Source organism: Ptychodera flava, chromosome 13 (genome assembly GCF_041260155.1).
Source record: "Ptychodera flava strain L36383 chromosome 13, AS_Pfla_20210202, whole genome shotgun sequence".
Lineage (NCBI taxonomy): Eukaryota > Metazoa > Hemichordata > Enteropneusta > Ptychoderidae > Ptychodera > Ptychodera flava.
The window spans coordinates 17,314,794-17,340,134 of record NC_091940.1 but is presented as its reverse complement, the minus strand read 5'-3'; the positions used below and the strand labels follow the sequence as shown (position 1 = coordinate 17,340,134).

Below are 25,341 nucleotides of genomic sequence, written 5' to 3'. Positions count from 1 at the left end.
TTAAAGAAAAACCTTCACCAATGGGGAGAAACTTGCTGCAGATGTTGTTCATAGAAATGTTACAGAGCTGTACGAGATTGAAAAGTGTCACTTTTGATAATTTGCATATTTGCTAAAAATGTGTATCTGCAAAGAGTACATAAATTTTGATGAAATCTAGTACAATGTTGAGTATGCAACAATATTAAAGCACATACGATATTTGATACATTTGATGCACCATGACTACTCAAACCTGATGATTTTGGTGTATCAGCTTCAGTTTACCCGGATTCTCTACCAATTTGTCACGCTCGTAGTTAGGGGATTACGAGTTGAGGTACCAGCCTAGATCGTAATACTTTCAGTAACTGAAGCTGACACACCAAAGTTTGTAGCACATCTTTAAATCTTTATGTCGAGATGGCAACGTGGACGTGGCACTCCACGTCTAAAATGCTAAGTCGTCAGTACACTCACTAAAAGTATATAATTTTCTAAAATTCTACAACTACAAAAATTATTTTTATCATACAACAGTCATCACATGGAAATTTCCCGCCTGTCTTTGATTGTTTCGTAACATTAAACAAGATCACACCATTGAATATCCTAGTCTCGATTGTTCTCATTGAAATCTTTACCAATATTTAATTAAAACTATGGCGCTATCTCCTATCTCCTGCTCGTGTGATCTTGAACCGACCTTCACACGACCTTGGCCACGTGAAGAACGCTTCGAGATAAAATCTCTACAAAGGAGGGCATTACACAAGAAACAAGCTGAAAGGTGCGGCTTTGAAATGTTTTTTTTCCGGCTAGATACTGATCGAGTCGTTGCGTTGTGTTTTCAAATAGGTATTTTCGTATGTCGGCGGGGTTCTCTGTCTAATCTTTCACTCCCATTGTCAGCGGATATATTAACGTCTGCTTGGAATCACAATCTTCTCGAAGTTTAAAAAGGGCACCTCGACTGCAGTTGCAACCAAGAAAGCCACGGAATACGTCAGAGCCAGTACACCGAGGAATTCCAGTCCCTGGGGAAGAAACAAGCGGACAAACACATTTTGTTGTCTCTATTACGGTAGCCTGGTACAATCAATAGAGAAAATACCCCTCCCCGGTGTTAAAGCAGACACATGCATCGGGCGTTTGTATACAACACAACCCATTGACACAGAATGCCAATCATACACAGACAGCATCTTGTATGTCCACCGCATGGACATGCACTGAAAATGATAGAGCGCCAGCTGGGTGGACGTCGTGCAATAATTTATATGCAAAGACGTACGTTTTCGGTAAAAATATCATTATAGTACCTGTCATATCCACGTCTCTCTCGAGACAAAAAATAAGCTCTTGTTTTGTTAAATCAGCGCAATTGATGGTGTTCGTTCGTAAGGGGTTCCGTTGGCATAAGGTACTTGTTTTTCTGTTCTGTGTCGGATTTTTGAACGTGAAACAACTTAATTACGGAAAGGTCGATTTGATCGGATTTCTTTGAAACTACTAACTTACGTGCGTATTTTAAGAACCAATACTCAAGGAAAATTTTTTTGATATGCATGCGAAATATGAACAATCAGACAGATGTAATTAAAATGTTCCCGTACGGAAACTGAACACTTTCAGAAAAGTTGAGAACAGCAAAGTTTTTCTCAGCAATAGTAAATCGATTCATAAATGAAGAGAAGGCGTTTCAATGACCTGACTTAACTTGGGAAAGTAGCAATAAAGCACTGTTCTTTACTTTAGGGAAACTAAGTTTACATATTTACCACAGAAGACAGCTAAATCAGTGCAATAAGTTTATATTTGCTCTTCTGGCTAGGCCTTTTGTCATCTGTTACTCTTTCCTCAACTGAAACTTCTATTTCAGTAATTAAATCAATCCAAATGCACGAGAAAGACCAGTTCATGCAATAATTGTGCATGCATTGTAAAATATACTTTACAAAAATGAACTTTCATACAGTGGGTTTCAATTCGGTGCCACCATATTTGTGAGGCAGACACATTGTATACAATATAAGCGATAAGCTTGCTTATCACCACACGTATCAAAGTCACCTACCCATTGATTAGTTACTGAAACAGTAAACCAGCATGTGGTAACTCTGTCTGGACCAACAGGTGTTCTAGTAACAATTTTAGCTGAAAGAAGATGTTTGCTGAAGCTCTCACACACAGAGCTGTGGCACCGAATTGAAACTGTGCACTTTCGTTTAACACTCTCATTTGAGTCGAAGGAACATGACTATTTATCCAGCTTCGTTTTAGAAATGTGGCGGGGCATTAATCAGTTAGTAAGAAGAAGCACTCACGAAATGGAAATCTGTGTAGTGCCATAATGTCTCAAAACCGGTGGTGTACAAGTATATCACAATCATATGAACCAAATATGCACAGTAGTTTATCTTAGATAATGGTAACCATCCACTCCACGACAGCAAGCTGTTTACTGGTCCTGAGTACACAAAAGAAGAAAATGGCAATAAATGATAACTGTGGTAAGACAATGAAAGCTGAATTAGCAAAATAAGAAAAAAAACCAAAACAGTTGGTGACAGACTAAAACTGACACAAAGTTAAAGTTAACTAGTATTCAGGAAATTGCTAGATATGAACTTGAGTGAGATGCCTTCCTCTTTATGGCAACAATTAATCCCCTACGAAAGTACAGTATCAAGTACGGCTTACATATAGTTTTTTTAATATTGTGAAATAACTGATTTTACAAGAATGGCAGTTGTATTCTGGGGGCACACTATCTTTCGTGGTTTTAGTCCGAGATATTCATGAGTTAGTGTAGTTTTTATCACAGAAATCAGATTCTGTCGGAAGAATATCTGAAACGTGATGGAATATAGTCTGTCTGTCTGTCTGTCTGTCTGTCTGTCTGTCTGTCTCTCTCTCTCTCTCTCTCTCTCTCTCTCTCTCTCTGTCTGTCTCTCTGTCTGTCTGTCTCTCTCTCTCTCTCTCTCTCTCTCTCTCTCTCTCTCTCTCTCATGTCCCTACCTCCATTTCCGGTGGCACATGCAAATATCACCCAGCCGACGCAGAGAGACATAGCAAAACGAAATAGTGTGAAATACATCACCGCAGCCCATTGAGGAACGCGATACGAATCGTCAGATGAATACGGTCCATACACAACAGCTAATGCGATAGCTGCTGCACAACACCACAACAAGCAGTTTACAATCTGGTGAAAAGTAAGAAAGAAGAAAAGATTCACATTTCTATTTTAGGGCCTGTAGCCCTAGAGCATAGAACATCACCTCTCTCTCTCTCTCTCTCTCTCTCTCTCTCTCTCTCTCTCTCTCTCTCTCTTTCTCGTGTCATTTACATTTACCTTATTGATTTTGAATTGTTGGCCTTTCAGTCTGAAGAATATGTAACCAAGAGCAATGCCGATGAGGTACTGCGGTATTCTGTGATAGGGTTTTGTATACAGCCAGTATCCGGGTTCTAGTTCTGATTCTCTGTACGGTCTGTGGCAAAGATATGAGATATAGACCATGAATATCACACTTTTGCCATATTCTAGGATCATGTACGGCAAATATTTTAAAAGTTACATGCGTCACGTTTACCATCACAAATTTGCCGACACTCCGTCATTTTATGTCATATTTTCCCTTTCTATTTAAATAGAACAACGTCACTTTTTACTCTGACTATATCTGCTCATTCTGAAAGCCGTACTATGTCTTCAAACGGTTTCGACTCGAAATTGCACAAAGGGTGACATACACGGACCTGGCTATGGAGGATGTTCACTACTTTAATTACAGACCTTTCTATCAGATCTTAATATCAGATCATACTCATATTATTTAATTCATATTATAAGCTTGACCTACAGTGGGTCCCCACGCATTGACGTTCCTCGTATATACTCGATGTAAGCAGTTGATGCAAGCGAGATTAGAGTTGTGACGATGGACAACACAGTCCCACCAATCCACGATCTGCAAATTAAATATTCACTTATACTGTAGATAACTGATAAAATGCAGTTAAGTCCTCATTACCAGCATCGAAGAAAATGTTTGCTCAATAAGACTGTGCGCTGTACTTTACATTTTCGTATATATGGGAGGGGGTCAGAACTGCACCTGTGCCACTTTCTTGTTTAAACACAATGTATTTTATACACGATCTTACAAGACCTTTGAGTCGTACATGACCTTTGAGTGTTCTTTCGATGACCTCTCCCCTTTAAGATGGAATGCGCCTCGGGGAAGGTGTTCAGACGCTAAAGCGTTTACAATAATCTTTTGGTCTATCGTCATTTGGGGCCAATTTGAAGTACTTTTGAGTTAGTAAACTCTTTACTGCCTTGCTTTTTTAACATCGAAGTTTTATATTTTCTTCGTAGAGTAAAGACTAAGTCTGTAAGACAAAAGATTAAGTCTGTAAATATCAGGTAATTTATTTCTCCTGTTCAAAATTTTGACCCGTTAATTGCTATTCTTGATGTTAAAAACCAATGGTTTAAAGTTGGCTTAGGGAAAGTGTAAGGTAGTTCACCCCTCGGAAGTGAAAGACTAACTCTTTTGCTCAAACATTCCCCAAGTAAATTGAACCCGCCTAAGTGGTAGACCAAAAGAATCCTGTAAAACGTTTGAGAGTCCAAATATCTATCCACAAGGCCCATTCTACCTTTATAAACAAAAGTTAATGTCTTTCAATTTCGGGACGCATACTGGCTTACAGTTCCATCAACTAAAAGATTGACGCCCTTTCACTACCCTAATATTTTTGCACTGTTTTTAAATACCGTTTTCGCTCTTTTCCAAAATCCATCTCGAAATTCCCTGTGCTCAACATATCAATATAGCCTGTAAGTTTATGAAATGTGCGATACATGAGGTTATGCTTGACACACTTAATTTTAGTCGGGACCAGATTTTTTGTCAGCAATAACTTCACTTTGTATTTCAGCCTATTTTAAAGATCATTAGAAAAGGAAAAAAATATGATGAAAACGTTACCGACAGTTACATATGAGTTGCTCTTTAAATACTGTCGAAATTTGTTGATTTGAGTGATACACAACACATCTAACAAATATGTACTTACTTGTAGAATACAACGATGAATATTGGACTGATGATAAATAACTGCATATCCAAAGATAAGTACCACGTCCATGGCATACACTAGATACGACATGAAGAATAGCGTAAGTGTTTTCATTAACAAGCCTACCAAGTTTAGGTTGACCTTTCATACATATTTTTAAATAGTGACCATAGGAGCCATAAAAATGTATTGCATCGGAATGTTGGTTAAAAATTTTTATATTTAAAAATTCACAGACGTTAAGAAATGAAAAATTTAAACTTACTTTCTCTCAAACATTAAAACTATGATTCTTACAAACATCAGAGAAGATATATTTTGAAGAATGATTTATATGTTTAAATACTTAAAGTGGTCGTGCCTAAAAACACAAGTAGATAGGTTCAAATGCTAATAAATGTAATATGTCATCATTCATGACTATATTATATATTCCATAATTCTATTATATTCTATAACTCTATAATATTCTATAAACACGTGTGCATCAAGTAGCTGGCTACCGTGTTATAGCTGTATATCAGTTTTCGTCGTGCCTTGGGTAACGCGATGATAGCCAGTGCATCGACGACCGTTCGAAGCTGGCAGACTGAGTTTGCTAATGAGCTGCCTAACACCATCGATGATTGCCCAACATTGGGCTTAGCCGATTTGATTAAGATGTTTTGCTACCACCTGCGTTTCAACTCACCATGCTTCTATACCATGATCCTGGGAAGGGATACAGATTGTGAAAATAAAGCATGTTAGCCCACCATCTGTCCTGGCATAGTTGCTGTTCACCGTACCAGTAATTCCACCACACGCCATTGCCCATGTGTAGAGTCAGCGTGGAGTATATCATCAGGCAAAAAGCGTACACCGGCGTCAGCCTCCAATAGCGATGCACGTAGAAGAGGAGCCAGTTGTAGCGACGCGGACCGCCACGCTTTTCAATCTGTTTCAGTGTTAAGTAGGCTACTAGCAGACCGCTGCAAAGACAGAAAGAAAGAAGTGAAACGTGGTGGACCAGTTCAGGCAATTTGGGAAACTTAGAAACAACCAAACAAAGACTTTCGTGACCCCCTTTGAGATGCAGAATGCACAGTAATGATGATGATAAGCGGAATCTTGGTGGATACTAACTTAGTTGGTGCGACATATTATGAAAATTGATCCGAAATGTAAAAAAAACTTCATGTTGATCTACCGGAATTATCCCGATCAGCTACTACACGTTCTACACATGTGACATTATACAATACTTTCATTCTCAAGTCTGACCTAAAGTCTTTAGAAGCTTTACAAAATTATACCTGAGCAGTTAATGAATAACCAAGTTAACATCATTACTTACATAACATACCAAATTATATGTTCCTAAGTACATTTTGATACCTGACTTTCTAATTCTAAGAGTTACCGTATCAGAAAAAAAATGATCTGAGCCCTTTATGCTTCACCTCCAGAATATATCGGTAGATTTTTTTTTTGTCCACACTGATTGACATCAGTGCTGTTGCGAAACTTACGTGAAATCTGCTTGATGATGTACGGGATATTTCAGCGAGAACTCGATTGCAGACACTAATCAGAGGTTTCTGATTAACTGATCTTGTATCTTTGGCGCCAAAATCCTTACAGTGTGCCATTTTCGCACAAAAGATCAGGCCGTTTTCTCTGTATTATCAAGGATTTATTTTCAGCTCTCTCACTGCAATTTCCTTTGATTTGGGTCCCTGATATTTTTAAACCCGTGAACAGAAAGAAGTTTTTGTGAATAAGGCCAATAGTTATAAGATGATTTACGAGTAAATCACTTAATTTATCTATACAATATCTAGACCAGATTTGTTTACAGACGACTGTTTACTTAGTGTATTAATGTGTCCAGTTTTTTCGGTATACGAACAGGTATCGAAGTCATTATTAGCTCACGTGTTCGTACACGTGAGGTATTGTCATAATTTTGTCTCTCGGCGTGTGCATGTGTGCAGAAGGGCTTATAAGATGGGAATCAAATCCGGTACACAGATTTGGTAAGGGACTGGCAAGAAATGATCATTTTTTTGGCGGATGTACCTTGCATAAATAATTCTTATTTGTATAATCATTTATTCAAATATCAGATATTCTCAGAATTTCAGCATCATATCTTATGAATCTTATCACAGATGTCAATCATTAACCATATGACAGATTTTAAAGTCATGCAATGTTTTTTATGGTGATAGCACAGCTTATTTGAATATTAAGGAACTTTCCTAATTAGGTTTATACATCCCAATTGAATTGAACAAAGAGATCAATGTAGGAAACACAAATCGTTGTACCGAACCGTACACACTGTACTGACAAAACCTATCGTTAGCATTCTGTGCATTTTCATCGAAGGGAAATGTGATAAAGGCAATATAAGAATGTTCAAAAAGTCAGTTTACGGGTGTGTTTTTCAATGGGAACGCGGTGATTCTGAAGATGTTGACAGTGGCACAATTAACATCGTATTGGGTTAAATTAATGCAAATCTATCGAAGGAGAACGTTTGTAATGAATTCAGGTGGCGTTATTTTTTATCTCAAGCGTTTTACTTATCATTCTATAGCGTTGTAATTCTAAGCTACTTTGAAATTCACTGTAAATGACCTTACCAGTTAGAGACAAAAATGGACGGAGATGACAAAAGTTCGTGAAATTTGTTTTGTTGATGATATAACAATGTAAAAGTGAGGGCATTTAGCATTTTCACATTAGTTTATTATCTATCTATATTATCTACTTGCCTTAACGGATTAGTAAAATATAACTAGAAGGACTTGGCACAATCTAGGAAACTTACTGCCTCTTTTGATTAGATGATGTTATGTGAAGACAGAATGCATTTTCACGCCAGCTAATTTGTGATTTGCATATTTAATGAGTTTTCACAATGTTGCATGTGCAATTTGACGGACCTGAGCAGAGGCACTTGAACTTGCTACTTAAGGATCGAGATCAATCAATGATAATTCAGCTAATTACTAAATAGTGCACATACTATTTGTTTTCAGTTGAAGCTACACATGATGAATATTGCTCGTTATGTTTATTATAATAATGTTTGACTAAGTTACGAACTACTGAAATGATATCGGAGAAAAGTGTTAGTTTACAGACAACTGCAACATATACTGAAACACGTTAGCATTTATAGTTCGTCTCTGTTTTTTTTTCTAGGCTATGTATATTTCTTTGACCCTCATTTCTGTGTTAAGGCAAATGAAACAAAACCAAGATTTTTTGCACAGTATTATACAGTCGGATTCGAAGTGAAGTCTTTTATCAACCATGGCGAATCGTGATCTTCGAATTTGATGTCAACCGATGCAGTCAATTCTAAAGTTAAGGTGTGCGATTCGCATGGCAACTTTGCCAATGTCTTCTTCAGAAGAAGTGTGCGGATTGAGAAATCGTCACTAAATTCTATTATCTTGTGATGTTTATGTATGTATGTATGTATGTATGTATGTATGTATGTATGTATGTATGTATGTATGTATGTATGTATGTATGTATGTATCTATGTATCTATGTACCTATGTTTCAATGTATGTTTCTAACTATGTACGTATCTTTGTATCTATGATGTATGTATGGATGTGTCTGTGTGTGTGTTGATGGTGTGTGCGGGGTAGTGGCTTGAAGGATACTAATTGTGCGGTTTTTGCATTTCCTTGATTCACACGTTTGTTAGGTAAACTTACATAGCTGAACTACATAAACACACACTCATTTATACGTGCACACGCACTAATATATTGTATATATGTTAAGTGAATTACACATTAACAAACCTCAGAACCAGGAAGGCTTCAACACCATGACGCCCGGTATAAAGAACTTGCGATGCCCACCGTTTTTCAACAACTTCACTCACATATCGGGGATTACCTTGAAATACAAATAATTTGTACGGATGTGGGTAACTTTGAGCATGCGAACGTTTTGCTTGTTAATTTATACAGAGAAAGATACATTATTTATAGCTATACAGCTATACATGTACAGGTATCCGAGAGAAATCTACAAAGGCACTTTAACCGAGGTCGCTGAATTCCTATAATAAACCATAGCATGGAAGGTCAATTTACTTACCGAGTGAAGAACTAGAAAGCCATGAACCCACAAGTAGATAGTGGTGATAGAGGATAACCCAAGACATGCTGAGTACACGAATTCCATTCAGACATCCTATATTTCGGCTTCCTTGTGACGTGCTTAGTATGTTTTGCCCAGCCTCGATGACAGAAAAAGCCAACAGACACTTGCTTAAAAATTCTACAGCCGCAAGAGAAAGTAAAATAAGCATGACTCACTTTTCTTCAGTACATCATCTCATACTTGCGTGAATATCGTTGCCTTAATTCTAGCATTCATTAATTTTCCGTACTGATTCGCCGTGACGGAAGTATAAAATTCGATACAGATATGATATTCAGAAGACTTTGACATCAGAAGTGTTGCATCACTCATATATAGATTTCCTTCTTTTCATTATTTCAGGCTGATTGGGGCAACAAGTTGAGTTTCAGTCGCACTTCGCGGAGTTCTACCTTTGAATTTGCTGGTTTTTGTCAGCGTATCCGTTGTGCCTTCGTCTACATTTAGTGGTTCTCGAGAAGAAACGTCCATACTGTTCCCATTACGACTAAGCGCGTCTACCGACTCTTCGACAATGTCGCTTGGTGACGTTTTCGAGAAAGTTGTCAATTCAGGCTCCGCCCTTTTCTCCAGTTCAGTTCTTCTCCTTTGAACTATATCATACGTTGTACCTACTATGAGCACCGCTGCGAAGATCGCACATACCGTACTGGGGAGACAAATCATTGTAAAGTATAGTTGCTGAACAGAAATTTACGGATTAAAAATCCGATGTCAATTGTTCAATGTTGTTGCTGTCAAAATTGTAAGTATACGACACATTCTACTCAAGCATCAATTCCTTATGAGAAGACATCGTCTATTATTCCGATTTTTGAATTTAATAGTAACCTTCCAACTTATTAGCTGTGAGCCTGCTGTCACAATACCCAACGGATGCGTCGATTAGACTGTGTTTCGTTGCCAAATATGCCAACCGTCGCAATATAAAACTTCAATAGGCAAATCTGCGGAAAATATATCGATAGCACCTCTCGTCCACAAGCTGCTGGCAACCTCATTCAAACGTGCAAAAAATTAAAGGTTTTCTCGTATATATCGAAACAAATGTACGCTGAAGTTGTCGATTTCAAACTCAACATCTAAAAATTAATTTTGATAGCGACTCACAATAGTAGCGAGCTAAAAATGAAAATGTAAGTAAGCCTACTGGCAGTGGAGACTACAAGAGCGGTTGTCCGTTTTGTTACCTATTTTACCATATCATTCAAGAAAGGAAGGTAGGTAGGTAGGTAGGTAGGTAGGTAGGTAAATAGATAGGTAGGTAATGTATGACCTAACGTACGTAAATGTATGTATGTATGTATGTATGTATGTATGTATGTATGTATGTATGTATGTATGTATGTATGTATGTATGTATGTATGTATGTATGTATGTATGTATGTATGTATGTATGTATGTATGTATGTATGTATGTATGTATGTATGTATGTATGTATGTATGTATGTATGTATGTATGTGTGTATGTGCGCGTAGGATGAAAACACTATTAGGAACTTTGCTTCAATGATGAAGGTATTATTTTATTTGGCACGATGCAACTAAATTTCAAATCAATGTTGAACCAAGAAAACAAAGGCTGTTACTCACGCTGCAAGGATGTCAGACCATCTAAATTCATGGCTTGCTTTTGCACATGATGCTCTCGTGGATTCCCATCGCGGGATAACGGGATTTGTCAAGTGTGCTGTATATGAAAAGCAACAGTAAACAAATCAAGCATTGATTTTAAGACATGTACAATCGGGAAGGCGACCGAGCTGACGTTGTACAAACTCGCAGTCCTGTTCATAACGCTGCAAAGGGCAAGAGCACTATTGGTCTCTCACTTTCAGTCAACAAGTTCAACCAATTTACAGACAATTATTATGGTGTCTCAGAGATTGCTAGCAAAAGGATTTCGAAGTCTCAAAGAATGCATCCAGTGGAATGTTTGTTGCGCTCATACTTCTGTAAGATTTGATATAGTTGGACCGGTCTATGACTTACTTTGGCGAGTTGAAAAAGGTATGGGACAAGTAGATTTACAAGGGATGTTGGGTAATGAAGCATGCTCATTCCCCATCCATATTGTCTACCATATTATGCGCAGGTGCATATCGACGTACAAATGAACAGATGTCGAGGAATGAATATCAATGGGTGTTTTTTGGGGAAATAGTAATAGTCGTGTTTTTTGGTGGCACGGGTTCTCAAGAGTACCGGATGGAAATAGGAAATCGTATAAAATCGTAGAACACCCACACACCAAAAAATCCCAATTTAACAGGGTTCGCATGTAGGTGATATAATCAGCTTTAGCTGCGTTTTGATTGAAACTATTGGTCTGACTGGCTTTCATAGAAGCCACAGCTACACTAACTGAACGACACTTACCCTCCGTGATGAAAATCTCTATATCGTTCTCTGTGCATGAATCTGGAAAACACACGCCCTTTCGTAATGTATCGCGGCTCTGAAAGGCAAAAATATAGTTCGCCAAAAGTATTAAGCTTTTGATTGCGCAACGGCGGCTTGAAACCCAATTATAAACGTACCTCGAGTTGATACAGCGTTACTCAGAAATGTCCCGACCATGCTACAATAGACCATGTTATAAACCACTCTAAATACTTCTTCCCGAATGTATCGTTGGCTGTGTATTGTTAATTGTTGATCGGTTACAATGACTGTAAATTGTTCCACCTAAGTACAGTCATATACGATATTACATAAATATGGCTTGATCCGAATATTGAAATGGTTAAGATTGTATTTTCGTTTGTTAAATGTCTTCAAGCACACCAAATCAGTTGCTGTTGAATTTTCTAGTTTCATCATTAACACCATCGTCATCATCCTCATCATAATCATATCACCACCTTCTATATCATCATCATCATCACCATCATCATCATCATCATCATCATCATCATCATCATCATCATCATCATCATCATCATCATCATCATCATCATCATCATCATCATCATCATCATCATCATCATCATCATCATCATCATCATCGTCGTCGTCATCATCATCATCATCATCATCATCATAATCATCATCATCATCAACTGAGTAATAGTGCTTCAGTATCATTATTAAGAGAAGCCCATAATTGGTTTAACAAGTGCTTTCAAGCCTGTACTAATTGAATTTTAATTAGCCTTTCATCACACTTATTTTCTTGCTGAAATTTATATATCGCGACATGCTTTTTCCTATCTGATTCGAATTCGATTCAAATGATAGGCTAAAATGTTTTTTTTCCCTTTGATATACCTTGAGGAAATTAGCTAACCTTTTAGTACTTGTTTTCATCTAATGCCAGCGACATAACAGCAAAATTTTGCAAATTCGCTTATTTGATGATGATACATAACTCTGGCCCTATATTATATAGCTGGGGATAAAGAATGGTTACGCTATGGGGCGCAGCATTTTCGCATGTTTTACAGCCCTGTTTTTGATGGATAAGCCAGAAAAAACAAATTAATGTTTTAACAATGAAACAACCCATGACCAATTGTTTACAACCATACGTATACCGACATATAACGCAGGGAGGTACAGCATGAGAGCAATACTAGCCTCTGCTAATATTTATAAAAATCTAATGGGAAGCTTTGCTTAGAGATGTATGGGAAGCTTTGCTTAGAGATTAAAGAGGTAGAGGAAAATATTTCACTGGAATACAGGCATGTGCCAATATCAACCTGATATTTTACAATTTGTGATTGCAGGGATTAGAAGTGAAATATGTGTCCAGTGCCAAGCTTGTTTCAATAGATTTGCAACTATTTGAAATACGATATTTTATTTATTTCTTAGTCATGTGATTTGTAAATGTAGATTTTAAAACTATCAGGTCACATCCGGGACTATTCAATCGAAGCATCGAGAATGCTCAGTATAATTTCGATTGAGGTTAAAACCATCTTATTAGCTGATATAAACAACAGAAAGTGTTTTGTCATTTCACTTTGGGATTTGCCATGCAATGATTTTGTTGCAATACGTTTGCATCTATGGGGTTTTGCGGTTTGATCGCAACCACCCATCAAAAGAGAACCTCACAAAGTTGAGAAAAATGGGGAAAGTCACGTATAACGCAGCTTGTACTCTCGATGTTTCAAAAACGATGACATCATCCAAAAATTGCAAAATGATAGGGCTGCGACTTCGAAACGGTAAAGTAAAACTCAAAATTAAAAGAGTTACATCGCTTTCTAGACTGAGAGATTCAGCCATGTGCGGGCGCCTTTGCACTGGACTATGTTGTACACTTAAATGGTCGTGGGTAATTAAATCACGCGCACGGTGAACGCAAGTTACGTGCGTAGGGTAGAGTGTGTTTGGCTTTGTTTCTCAACATCTCGCTACTCGTTTTTCGCACTACATTATTTGACGTGTACCACAGGCCGGAACGGCACCAGTGCTACACCAACATTATTTTGACATAGATGTGAAACAGATAGCAAAATAACGTAACAGTCATTTTGTATACACAGTTTCATTTCATTCTATTGGTGAATTCGTCATTGTTAAGTTGGCGCTGAACAGAGATTGCGGTCTGTTTGATTTTCGCACTTCCAAACTTTCGTTAAGGAGAGGGGAGGGGGTTGAGGACAAACGCACTTAGTTTGGTTTACCGTTCCTACGTTTCAATTATTAACGGCCGCTTAGGAGAGTACATACAAGCGTACTACATCTGTGTAATCTCATGAGATCGCGTGTGAGTATGTGTGTCACTGCATGACTACATGCAGTATCTGTGCATGAAAGATTCTATGTATGCAGTCTTCTCTCTACATCACATTCAAACTCTAGCTAAGTATATGAATTCTTGGAATCACGTACTTCGGAGATGTAGATAGTCGTGTAGCAGTACACCGTTTCAAAGGTAGTCTCATTGCCCGGCTTGACCTGCCGACACATACCGAAGTTGCCGGGGTCCTTGCGGTTCCACGTCAAGTCATAGTCTTCTCGGATTTCTCCAGAAGAGTAGAACACTGTGGGAGAGTATAGACAGGCGTACTTCATTCGAATGATCTCGTAACATCGCATGTGAATTTGTGTGTGATGTGCATAAGAGCATCTCAGCGTGAGTATGGGGTGAGATCACCGCCAAAATTATCTTGAAATATTTATTTAAACTTATCTTATCATTATTATTCCATTTATTTTGGTGATTTTGTGATAATTATGTAAATATTGTGCTATTATTATGCAATTATTTGATCATTATTTGGATATTATTTTGATATAATAACGAACCTATTTGGTAATTCGGTTGTTGTGACATTATTTGGCATTGATGTCTTGATTTGGAACTTATTTCATAATTATTATGCCATTATTTGGTGATTTGGTCATTTTTATGTCATTGTTTTGTCTTTATTTTCCGATTATTTGGTCATGATTATGACATTATCATGATATTATCTTGACATTATTATGAATTTATTATGTTAATTCGGTTCTTTTTCAATTATTCGGCATTGATGTCTTGATTTGGAACTTATTTCATCATTATTTTGCCATTATTCGGTGATTTGGTCATTTTTATGTCATTATTTGGTCTTTATTATGCGATTATTTGGTGATTATTACGACATTACCTTGACATTATTACGAATTTATTATGTTAATTCGTGGTTTTTCAATTATTCGGCATTGATGTCTTGATTTGGAACTTATTTCATCATTATTATTCCATTATTTGGTGATTTGGTCATTTTTACGTCATTATTTGGTCTTTATTATGCGATTATTTGGTGATGATTACGACATTACCTTGACACTATTACGAATTTATTATGTTAATTCGGTTCTTTTTCAATTATTCGGCATTGATGTCTTGATTTGGAACTTATTTCATCATTATTATGCCATTATTTGGTGATTTGGTCATTTTTATGTCATTATTTGGTCTTTATTATGCGATTATTTGGTGATTATTACGACATTACCTTGACATTATTATGAATTTATTATGTTAATTCGGTTCTTTTGCCATTATTCGGCATTGATGTCTTGATTTGGAACTTATTTCATCATTATTTTGCCATTATTAGGTGATTTGGTCATTTTTATGTCATTATTTGGTCTTTATTACGCGATTATTTGGTCATGATTACGACATTATCTTGATATTATCTTAACATTATTATGAATTTATTATGTTAATTCGGTTGTTTTGCTATTATTTAGTATTTATTTCTTGATTTGGAACTTATCTCATCATTATTATTTCATTATTTGGTGATTGGGTCATTTATGTGTCATTACTAGCCATTATTATGCGATTATTTGGTCATGATTACGACATTATTATGACATTAGCTTGGCTTTCAATTATTTGACCTACTTTATTATCTGAACTCAATATTTGACCTGCATTTGAACCCTACCCAGAAATCATTGCACATCACAATGGCGGCTGTGATTTGGTCGGTCTCCTCGGACAGAGAGAAAAACCGGGCTTTGTGTAAGTTTTAAAGCCCAGCTCAGCATATCGTGTATCTAGAATAGTTGGGCGTGCTCGAAAACAGAGGTCGACCACGATTTCGGATTAAAAATCGATTGTTTTCGGCGGCGGAACTGGGCTGTGGTGGGGTAGCCGACGGTGGCATGTCTCCATAGCTAGGCAGTTACAGTCCCTCCATCCCCAGAGTAGAGGGACTGTGGTTACACCTAGCTCTCTGCGTAGCAGGGCGGTGTGTTACCGGCGTTATACGGCCTCCCACCACATTAGGCAGGCCGTATAACGCCGGTAACACACAGCCCTGCCATGCAGAGCGAGGTTACACCCAACCTGCCACGCATAGCCAGCGTGCGAAATTCACGCTAACCCCGTGGCCTAAGACCAGCTGTTTTCATGCCGGACCAGTAACACTTGACAGATGTCCTGCTGTTCCTAAAGACGAACGCGAGGGACAGTAACGTTAAACTTTTCCTGTATGTACAGATGTTTACCAAAATGTTTTGCTAAGCTAAATACCCGACAAAATTATTCAAAGATACGAAATTTATTCTTTCAAGAGATTTGCAAAACGCGATTCGCAAATAAAAGTTAACAGACTGATCGGCACGACGTCAAAGCCAAAGACCTTAGGCCTAGGCCCACCTCACGTTTTATCGCCAAAGTAATGAGTGGCGCTATGCAATATCCTGATTTGTAAAGCATTTCATTTGTTAGGTTCAAGATCTCCTTGTGGTCATAATAGCGTAATTGTTTTATAGCGCATCGACCGTGTTGCATGTGTCGCGGTAAACTGAATTTCGAGGACACTGCAACATTGGACTTTTGGACGACACAGTATCGAAATTAGAATTGTTTGGTCAGATCGTGGACCCCCGAGAAAAACTACGTTTTATGGTCAGATATGTGAGATGGTGAAATCTCCGATGTTGGATATTTACCCACTGTTTTAGACAAGTATCGTATAATTTAAGTCAGATTCGGACTACGGAAGTCGGGCTTGGCTAGACCACTGGACCAGTTTTTACACATAGTGATCTCCCAGATAAACATCAATTATTTACCCACGATTTGACAAGTATAGTATCGTTAAGTATCGAAGTTAGAGCCATATTGAGGAAATCGGTTTGCCGGGCGGGTTTTGCAAGATCTGTGAGGTGGCAAATCTCTGACATATATATCGGACATTTGTACGGAATCGCCGATAAACATAGGAGATTTTACATAGATCAGACGTGCCTAAGACACAAGGCAAGTCATTCTAGTGACCATATGGTCCCAATCGCCGATAAATATCGAGTAAATATATGTGATTTCACAGATCCGCCGTGTTGAGACGCAAGGCAAGTCATTCTAGAATTGCCTAGTGTCGATTACTATAATTTAGAGTCCCAAAATCGCCGATATGTATCAGCTAGAAGTAAAATATCGGCAATTTCTCAAACCCGGCGTGCTGCGACAGACGGCAAGTCATTTTTGTGTCGTCTAGTACCGATATTAGACCCGATATTAGATTGTGTATGACGGAAATATGTTGGACGTCAAACTTCAATACCAGAAAGTAAATGTCCGACATTTAACATTGTGGAAAGTAGTTCTGACTTTGATGGCTATTTGCCTTAGTCACAGTTAAGGTTAAGCCACAGTCCCTTTATGTGGTTAAGATTACATTTTAAACATATTCGTGCCATTATTGAAGCCTTCTCATCCAGATGAGTCCAGATGAGAATTATGAAAAAAATGAGAAAGCAATAGGGCCTACTTTTCTTTTATCTTATTTTAAGGCCAGTTAGAGTTGCATCTGTATGCTACAGTCTGAAAAGCCGGTGATAAGTATCAAGGAAATATTCGTTCAATGAAGATGTCTTATCATACGTATGCCACATTACATTTTTGTTTGTCAGGAACTATTCTCGAACATATGTTATTTTTATCGTAAACTCATAGGGGCACGGTCGCTAACCTAACGACTTTTTATTGCGTTGTTGTCATGAAACTTTATGACTTTTCCCCCGTAAAGAAGTATGTTGATTCGTTGTGAGGACTCCAACCTTTAAAACTGTATTGTCTCCCTATGCACGATTTTGATTCTTTCTTTTGTTTTCCCTTTCGATTGTGCGATGTTGTTTTTCTTCCGCAGAGCGCGATATTAATAGCGAAAACAATTGTTTTTATCAAGTCCACACGGCCGAACATGCAGTCGCTGTTTCCTCAAGCTGCAAGTTGTACGTATTTTTTGCTGTGTTGATTAGGCAAATAAAACATACTGCATACACCGAAGCATCGCCATACACATAGCTGTTGTGCCGTGTCTTGTACAGTATCATGACATTGGCAATTATTAAAACAAATAAACATTTACTGCAAGGAGTATTTTTGAAAATAACATGTCGGGAAGGACGGTATGCGAGGACTTGAAACACACTCAATTTTTATACCACGGGCATATAGGAAGAAATTAAATATTACCTGTAACCGTAACTTCAAAGATGCATCAGTTATGGAAATTCTTGGAAATGTACGAATATATTTTACCTTTTGGAAGTTTTATATTGAAATACTCACGGGAATTAAAATTTCCTCCCTGCTTATTGTTGACATTTTTGCAACCGACTCTGTCCATATAAATTGTTTGTCAAATATTGTACGATATCATTCCTGTTTGTTAAATTTATTTAATTTTACATATAACATCGTCTAGAAAAATGATTTCAAAACCTTACATCTCAATATCTCGGCTATAGCATGTATAGAGACGCGTTGTACTCAAGTACAAATGAAAGATATACGATCACCGGCCCAACTCAAATCATATTGAAAAACCGCAATAATTTCTACATTTGGTGAAGCCAGTTATGAGAAACGGATTTCTTTTAAAACGTTCAGAACTATACCAAGAAAATTAAAAGTAAGTTCTGATAATCGGGTACAGTGGAAATCGGAAAGTTCCGCCCTGTTTAGGCCTACATCATGCCATTCTAATCACCTATAAATGATTTAGGCCTATTGTAATTTAGCATAATATATATATAACATTGATAAATCATGGTTTATATATTTCAATTACAAAGGTTCGACGTTTTCTTCAAAAAAGGAATCGTTCGGAATCACATTGAAGTTTTCTAAACACAATGTTTAGGACACAATTTTAAAAAGACGGCTCTATTAAAATTGAGTAAGCTTAAAAATGCTGCCTCGATGCGTATAGCCTAGCTGTGGGTCCATAGCTGTGGTGTTTTCAGACGGGATTGCTGCCTTTTACGGGCTGTTTTGACTTTTACTATTTTAACCCCGCCACCACAAAATCGTAAAAGTCAAAACCAGCCTAAAGTTTAAAAGGCAGGAATCCGGTCAGAAAACACCACAGTGGATCGACCCACAGCTACGTATAGCCATGGGTTTCATAGACTCAGGCAGATAGGCGTGGAGGTCGAGGCCCCCACCATTGCTGTGCCCTATGAGTAAACCGTGTCGGCCGATTTATATGATAGAGTTCGGGTATTAATAACACCTTTTAGCTCTACGCACAGGCACCACCGTAGTTGATAGCGTTTTTAGTGCCCTTTTCTACAACACTAAAAGCGCTATCAACTACGATGGTGCTAGTGGCTCTACGAGAGTCTACGTGGCAGGGCTGGGGCTGTCGACAGCCCGCTGGCTTCCAGTATGGAGCGCCCAGTTCCGCCGCCGAAAACAATCGATTTTTAATCCGAAATCGTGGTCGACCTCTGTTTTCGAGCACGCCCAACTATTCTAGATACGCGATATGCTGAGCTGCGCTTTAAAACTTACACAAAGCCGGCTTTCCTCTCTCTATCCGAGGAGACCGACCAAATCACAGCCGCCATTGTGATGTGCAATGATTTCTGGGTAGGGTTCAAATGCAGGTCAAATAATGAGTTCAGATAATAAAGTAGGTCAAATAATGTGAAAGCCAAGCTAATGTCATAATAATGTCGTAATCATGACCAAATAATCGCATAATAATGGCTAGTAATGACACAAAATGACCCAAACACCAAATAATGAAATAATAATGATGAGATAAGTTCCAAATCAAGACATAAATACTAAATAATAGCAAAACAACCGAATTAACATAATAAATTCATAATAATGTCAAGATAATATCAAGATAATGTCGTAATCATGACCAAATAATCGCGTAATAAAGACCAAATAATGACATAAAAATGACCAAATCACCTAATAATGGCAAAATAATGATGAAATAAGTTCCAAATCAAGACATCAATGCCGAATAATGGCAAAAGAACCGAATTAACATAATAAATTCATAATAATGTCAAGATAATATCAAGATAATGTCGTAATCATGACCAAATAATCGCGTAATAAAGACCAAATAATGACATAAACATGACCAAATCACCAAATAATGGCATAATAATGATGAAATAAGTTCCAAATCAAGTTATCAATGCCGAATAATTGAATTAACATTATAAATTTGTAATAATGTCAAGGTAATGTCGTAATCATGACCAAATAATTGCATAGTAAAGACCAAATAATGACGTAAAAATGACCAAATCACCGAATAATGGCAAAATAATGATGACATAAGTTCCAAATCAAGACATCAATGCTGAATAATGGCAAAAGAACCGAATTAACGTTATAAATTCATAATAATGTCAAGATAATATCAAGATAATGTCGTAATCATGACCAAATAATCGCGTAATAAAGACCAAATAATGACATAAAAATGACCAAATCACCTAATAATGGCAAAATAATGATGAAATAAGTTCCAAATCAAGACATCAATGCCGAATAATGGCAAAAGAACCGAATTAACATAATAAATTCATAATAATTTCAAGGTAATGTCGTAATAATCACCAAATAATCGCATAATAAAGACCAAATAATGACATAAAAATGACCAAATCACCTAATAATGGCAAAATAATGATGAAATAAGTACCAAATCAAGACATCAATGCCGAATAATTGAAAAAGAACCGAATTAACATAATAAATTCGTAATAATGTCAAGATAATGTCGTAATAATCACCAAATAATCGCATAATAAAGACCAAATAATAACGTAAAAATGACCAAATCACCAAATAATGGAATAATAATGATGAGATAAGTTTAAATAAAGATTTCAAGATAATTTTGGCGGTGTTCTCACCCCATATCAGCGTGAAAGCTTCCGTCTCTACCGTCTTCTCTCTTCGTCAACTTTCAGCTCCGCTTACGGTCCCTCAATAAATATTTGTCGAGGTAGGCTTACCGTGGGCGGTCAACTCGATGTATGATATTGTCATGCCACGCAGCATGACAGATAGATATGAGACCTTTTGCGTTATGTTTTGTTTTGAGAATGTTGCCCACACAAGGATGAGGGCAGAATCTATCACGTTTTAGAGTGGGTGTAAGTACAAGTTTCCAAAATTTACGACTTACAAATTTTCAAAGGTACATTAGCATTGACTTTGGAAGTATCTTCCATTTTAACCGTGCGTGTTATATGCATTTTTCCTCTTCTATTCCGAAATCATGTGGAAATGATCAATGGTTGACTTGCAAAACTGTACGTTTGGAAAGACCAATTGGTGAATACTGGATAAGTTCGCACAAAATCATGTGCCAAATGCAATTTTTACATTGAACACAAATTGAATGCATTTACAAAACGTCGTAGCCATTTTTATGACGAACAGCGTGTTGTGCGAATGATACACGTCCAATATTTTTTTTCGTGACTGTGATAAAAACGTGCGCCTCTCAGACTAGATTCAATATCCCTTCGCTAAATACACTTTACAATGATTTCAAGTCATTTATCCGTCGGACTATATGTAAAAACGGGGAAGTTTTACCGAATAAAGGGTCAAATGAACATACAAGCATGGAGTGAGATTAATATAGACTGAGTTAGATTCATAACGATGAACATACAAGCGCATTGTTAGATTATATGAGGTTATCCCTCGATATCACCTCTTGGTAGGGTCGTATTGCTGCGAGTGCGGTTGTGGGCCGCATCACACGAGTCGAAGACGAGTGTGATGCGGCCCACAACCGCACGAGCAGCAATACGACCCTAGCAAGAGGTGAAATCGAGAGATAACCTCTTTATCATATACCTATGCCCACGTAATTGAATGAATAAATCTCGTATATTAAAATATGATACGTTTCACAGTGGTTTTTCTTGATGGACTACATTTATTTGCGTCATCTTGCTAAGGCGGATTGATATACTAGCGTCTGACGTAATCTATCAGCTGGCTCATTGACAATAATTTTACGGTTGAGCAGAGAAATGCTTGAACTCTGTCATCAAACATGTAGGATATCTACCGAATCGGTACGGTACATGCAAGTGTTGTGTTTGGTATTATTTTCCAGAACGCATTTACCATGAATACATGATATTTTTGAAAGTTGTGCTTTTGAATTTTCCGGTCCTCCGACATGCTCAAAAGCACTTTTGCTTGTCGTCTGCACTCATGCAAACAGCTGGACTGTCATCGATCTGTCAGTGCCCGTACGGTGTGATGCTCTGCTCTTTAATTTGTTCAAATTGGTAGCACTACTAGCAGGTTAATCCGATATCGACACATGTGTTTTAATTAGTTACCCCGCATTTCCCTATCCTCCAAAACCCTGCCACTTTTGGAGATCGGACATGATATCGTAGTCAAAGTCAAAATCATAGACGGGCACCATGGTTTGTTTTGATTAGGGCGCCACCATGTAAGTAGTCCGGTATGCAAATCAACAGGCCGTATCAGGCTTTGTTATGTAATCAACAGGTCGTATCACTTTTTCATATGCAAATATTCAATTGAATGAAAGAAAGACGCGCTGATCATTCCTTTCATATGCAAATCAACAAGGCGTATCACTTTATTGACATGCAAATCAACATGATAAATCATGTCACTGAACTCAGTACAGACATAATATAGGGCATAGGTATATGATAAATATCTATACTGTCTTCTCGACTGACATGTATACAGGTGTTAAATCATTCTTAAGGTGCATTTTGGAATGCATCCTTGCTCATAAATAACCCAGATTAACACATTACTGTTTACTTTGTGCGATAATGGTACTATATTAGCACTGCTTGGACAATTGGGGCATTCTTCAATGCTTGTTTTTTTCGCTAACCTTCGCCTGTAAATATTTATCGGTACGAAACTACTCCTTTATAGATGCTTGTTATCATGACCAATATGTACCACTGTAGTCAATAATTGTACACCTTTTGGCAAGTTATGATAACTCGGTTTCGTGTGGTTAAAACTTGTCCAATATTCTTTAGGCCGACCACTTTTGGGGGCTTATTCTGAAGCTGTTGAAATGAATAAAGTTTTCACTGGCTAACTTTGTGAAAATCGATATTTTTTATTTTCTCCATAGAGATAACACAGGGATGGCAGCCATTTTGAACGTCAAAACCGATACTGAAATGTTTGAAAATTACTTGTCTAGCTCCAAACTTTGCATGGCGAACCCAGATTTTGATTGTTGATTCTGAAAGAATGGTTGAAGGTTTGCTTGAGAAAGGTTTGCGAATGTTTAGATCTTCCAGTTAGATGCGGGGACTGCCTTTAATAACATCTGTAGCTGCAGTACATATGAGAAAGGTCCTCCGGGTCAATTTGTAGATAAGCAGGATACCTCGAGGATTACTTTCTGATATTGAAAATACAATTAGGAGAATTGAAAATGCCAGAATTTGCATATATAAGCATCTGATGAAGAATTTGAACTCTCTTTGTCCAAGATTTTAAGTTCGAAGTGGAAGTGAATCTGCACCAGGGTAGAACCTTTGTCAGACGACTGCTACCAATGAAATGGCCATAGCTTTTCATGCCTCCATGGTGTCATTGAGCTGTTTAATACCTACCACTGTTCTTGTCGAGGTATGTTTAAATTTCTAACACTGCCAAAACTACGATTTATGAGGTACCCCTGATAATTATTTTAGCTTTGATCTTTTGACACATCTGAAAAATAAGTCGACTGCTTATGGCTAAATCGTTCTTACGAAAACAATAGGGACTGTGACCCTCTCATAGCTAGTGGAACACCCCCCCCCACCTCAGATCACGTCGATTTGAAAAATTGCTTGTGTGAACCAAGACTTCTCCAGTTTTACCATTACTTTTACCTACTTTCTCTTGCGTATGGGCGGAATACATTTCGGGGTCATATACTTTTTTTATCAAGGAAGATATTTGCCACGCAAATGTATACGTTGTCGAACGCGGGTCTATGATCGAGCCACAGTCCCTCCATTAGTGGTGGAGGGACTTCGATCGATTGTGAGCAAACTACCAACCCTCAAATTACAGACGATCATGGTAGACCGGTGTGCTCGTTAATGTGAGAGCGGCGGTGCGAGATGGCCCCGATGAGCGACGTTGTTTAGATCTTATATCTTTTAAATGCCGCACTGCAAGAAAGTTTCTTTTATCTTTTACCTAGAGCAAAAATTGTGACTCGGTCCAGCTAGACAGGTGTGTGTGGCAAGATAGGGCTTATGGCCCCTTGTATTACTGCACAGGCCGTCCCAATCTCCCAGATCGATATTGTGTCATTTTAGTCCAAAGTGTAAGGGGAATTCCAACTCATACGTTACCAAATACTGCCACGTTGCTAAGATTGCTCAAGACCAATCATAGAAACTGTGGACTAGCGTATGTTGAAGTTGGGTATACCGTATCTACAACTTCCTGTTCACAGGCGTGTTCATTTAAGAAACGATTTACAGAATCATTTGATTGTGATCGTGCGAAAACCAAAAACACAGATGTAAGAGTCGTTTGGCCTGAATTTGATGTTCATTCTGTTTATTCGTTTACTTTTTCGCCGAATACAGATTATTAAACCAGAAAGATTAAAAAACACGGATCATCTAGAAAAACTGATTGCCACCACTCGTGTTTTCTAAGTATACCATCCAGCGGCATTCGACCATATTGGACATACCGATGGTTATTGACAAAGGCATACTGACAGAAACTCACCTAATGTTGGTATGTAACAACAATCTTTGACTCGGTCAGATTGGTCATTTGATTGCGCTAAGAAGACATCAATATGGAAATCGTCGTCACGTTTCTGTGGGCCATACCACTCTTAGCAAGGTGGCCCATTGTTCTTGCCGTGCACTGAAGGGACATTATCGCTACCTTCTGACCCTAATTTTCACCAATATTGTTGCAAACGAGCAGTTGCTAATGTTGTTCGACTTATTGAAGAATGTCTAAAAATTGGTCGACCATAGACATCTTCCATCCCATCTTGCCTACACCGTGTAGAAAAAACCTCGGGTCAGTGGTTTTAGGTGGTCTACCTAAAATTCCTGACCCGAGAGTTCTATAGCGCACATAACCACAAGTTGTGCTTATGGTGCTGTACAATTATTATTATTATTAACACTTATTACTTGACCTGATTTGATACCACTCAACTCGCCGGGATGCAAGCAGTAGCTCACATCTGCAGCCAATAAGCGCAGGAGAGCTGAACGTATACAATACAACTGCTGTTCTACCAGGTATCCATTACGCCTGGCTGGGGAGAAAGGACAAGAAGTAAAGTGCTCAAGGACA

General features: G+C 37.8%; 1 protein-coding gene across 1 annotated transcript in view; it reads right to left on the bottom strand.

Moving 5' to 3' along the window:
• Window positions 1-599: 599 nt before the first annotated feature.
• Window positions 600-25,341, bottom strand: part of LOC139147627 (nose resistant to fluoxetine protein 6-like) — a 44,651-nt gene continuing 19,909 nt past the window's right edge. Inside the window, exons 3-14 of the mRNA XM_070718774.1 lie at window positions 11,634-11,712; window positions 10,848-10,944; window positions 9,645-9,901; window positions 9,187-9,369; window positions 8,886-8,982; window positions 5,765-6,044; window positions 5,071-5,150; window positions 3,849-3,956; window positions 3,338-3,476; window positions 3,001-3,187; window positions 2,307-2,449; window positions 600-1,016 (exon numbers count right to left, since the gene is read on the bottom strand). Coding sequence (XP_070574875.1) covers window positions 900-1,016; window positions 2,307-2,449; window positions 3,001-3,187; window positions 3,338-3,476; window positions 3,849-3,956; window positions 5,071-5,150; window positions 5,765-6,044; window positions 8,886-8,982; window positions 9,187-9,369; window positions 9,645-9,901; window positions 10,848-10,944; window positions 11,634-11,712 — 1,767 coding nt within the window. The 3' untranslated portion in view covers window positions 600-899. The remainder of the gene's footprint in view (window positions 1,017-2,306; window positions 2,450-3,000; window positions 3,188-3,337; window positions 3,477-3,848; window positions 3,957-5,070; window positions 5,151-5,764; window positions 6,045-8,885; window positions 8,983-9,186; window positions 9,370-9,644; window positions 9,902-10,847; window positions 10,945-11,633; window positions 11,713-25,341) is intronic.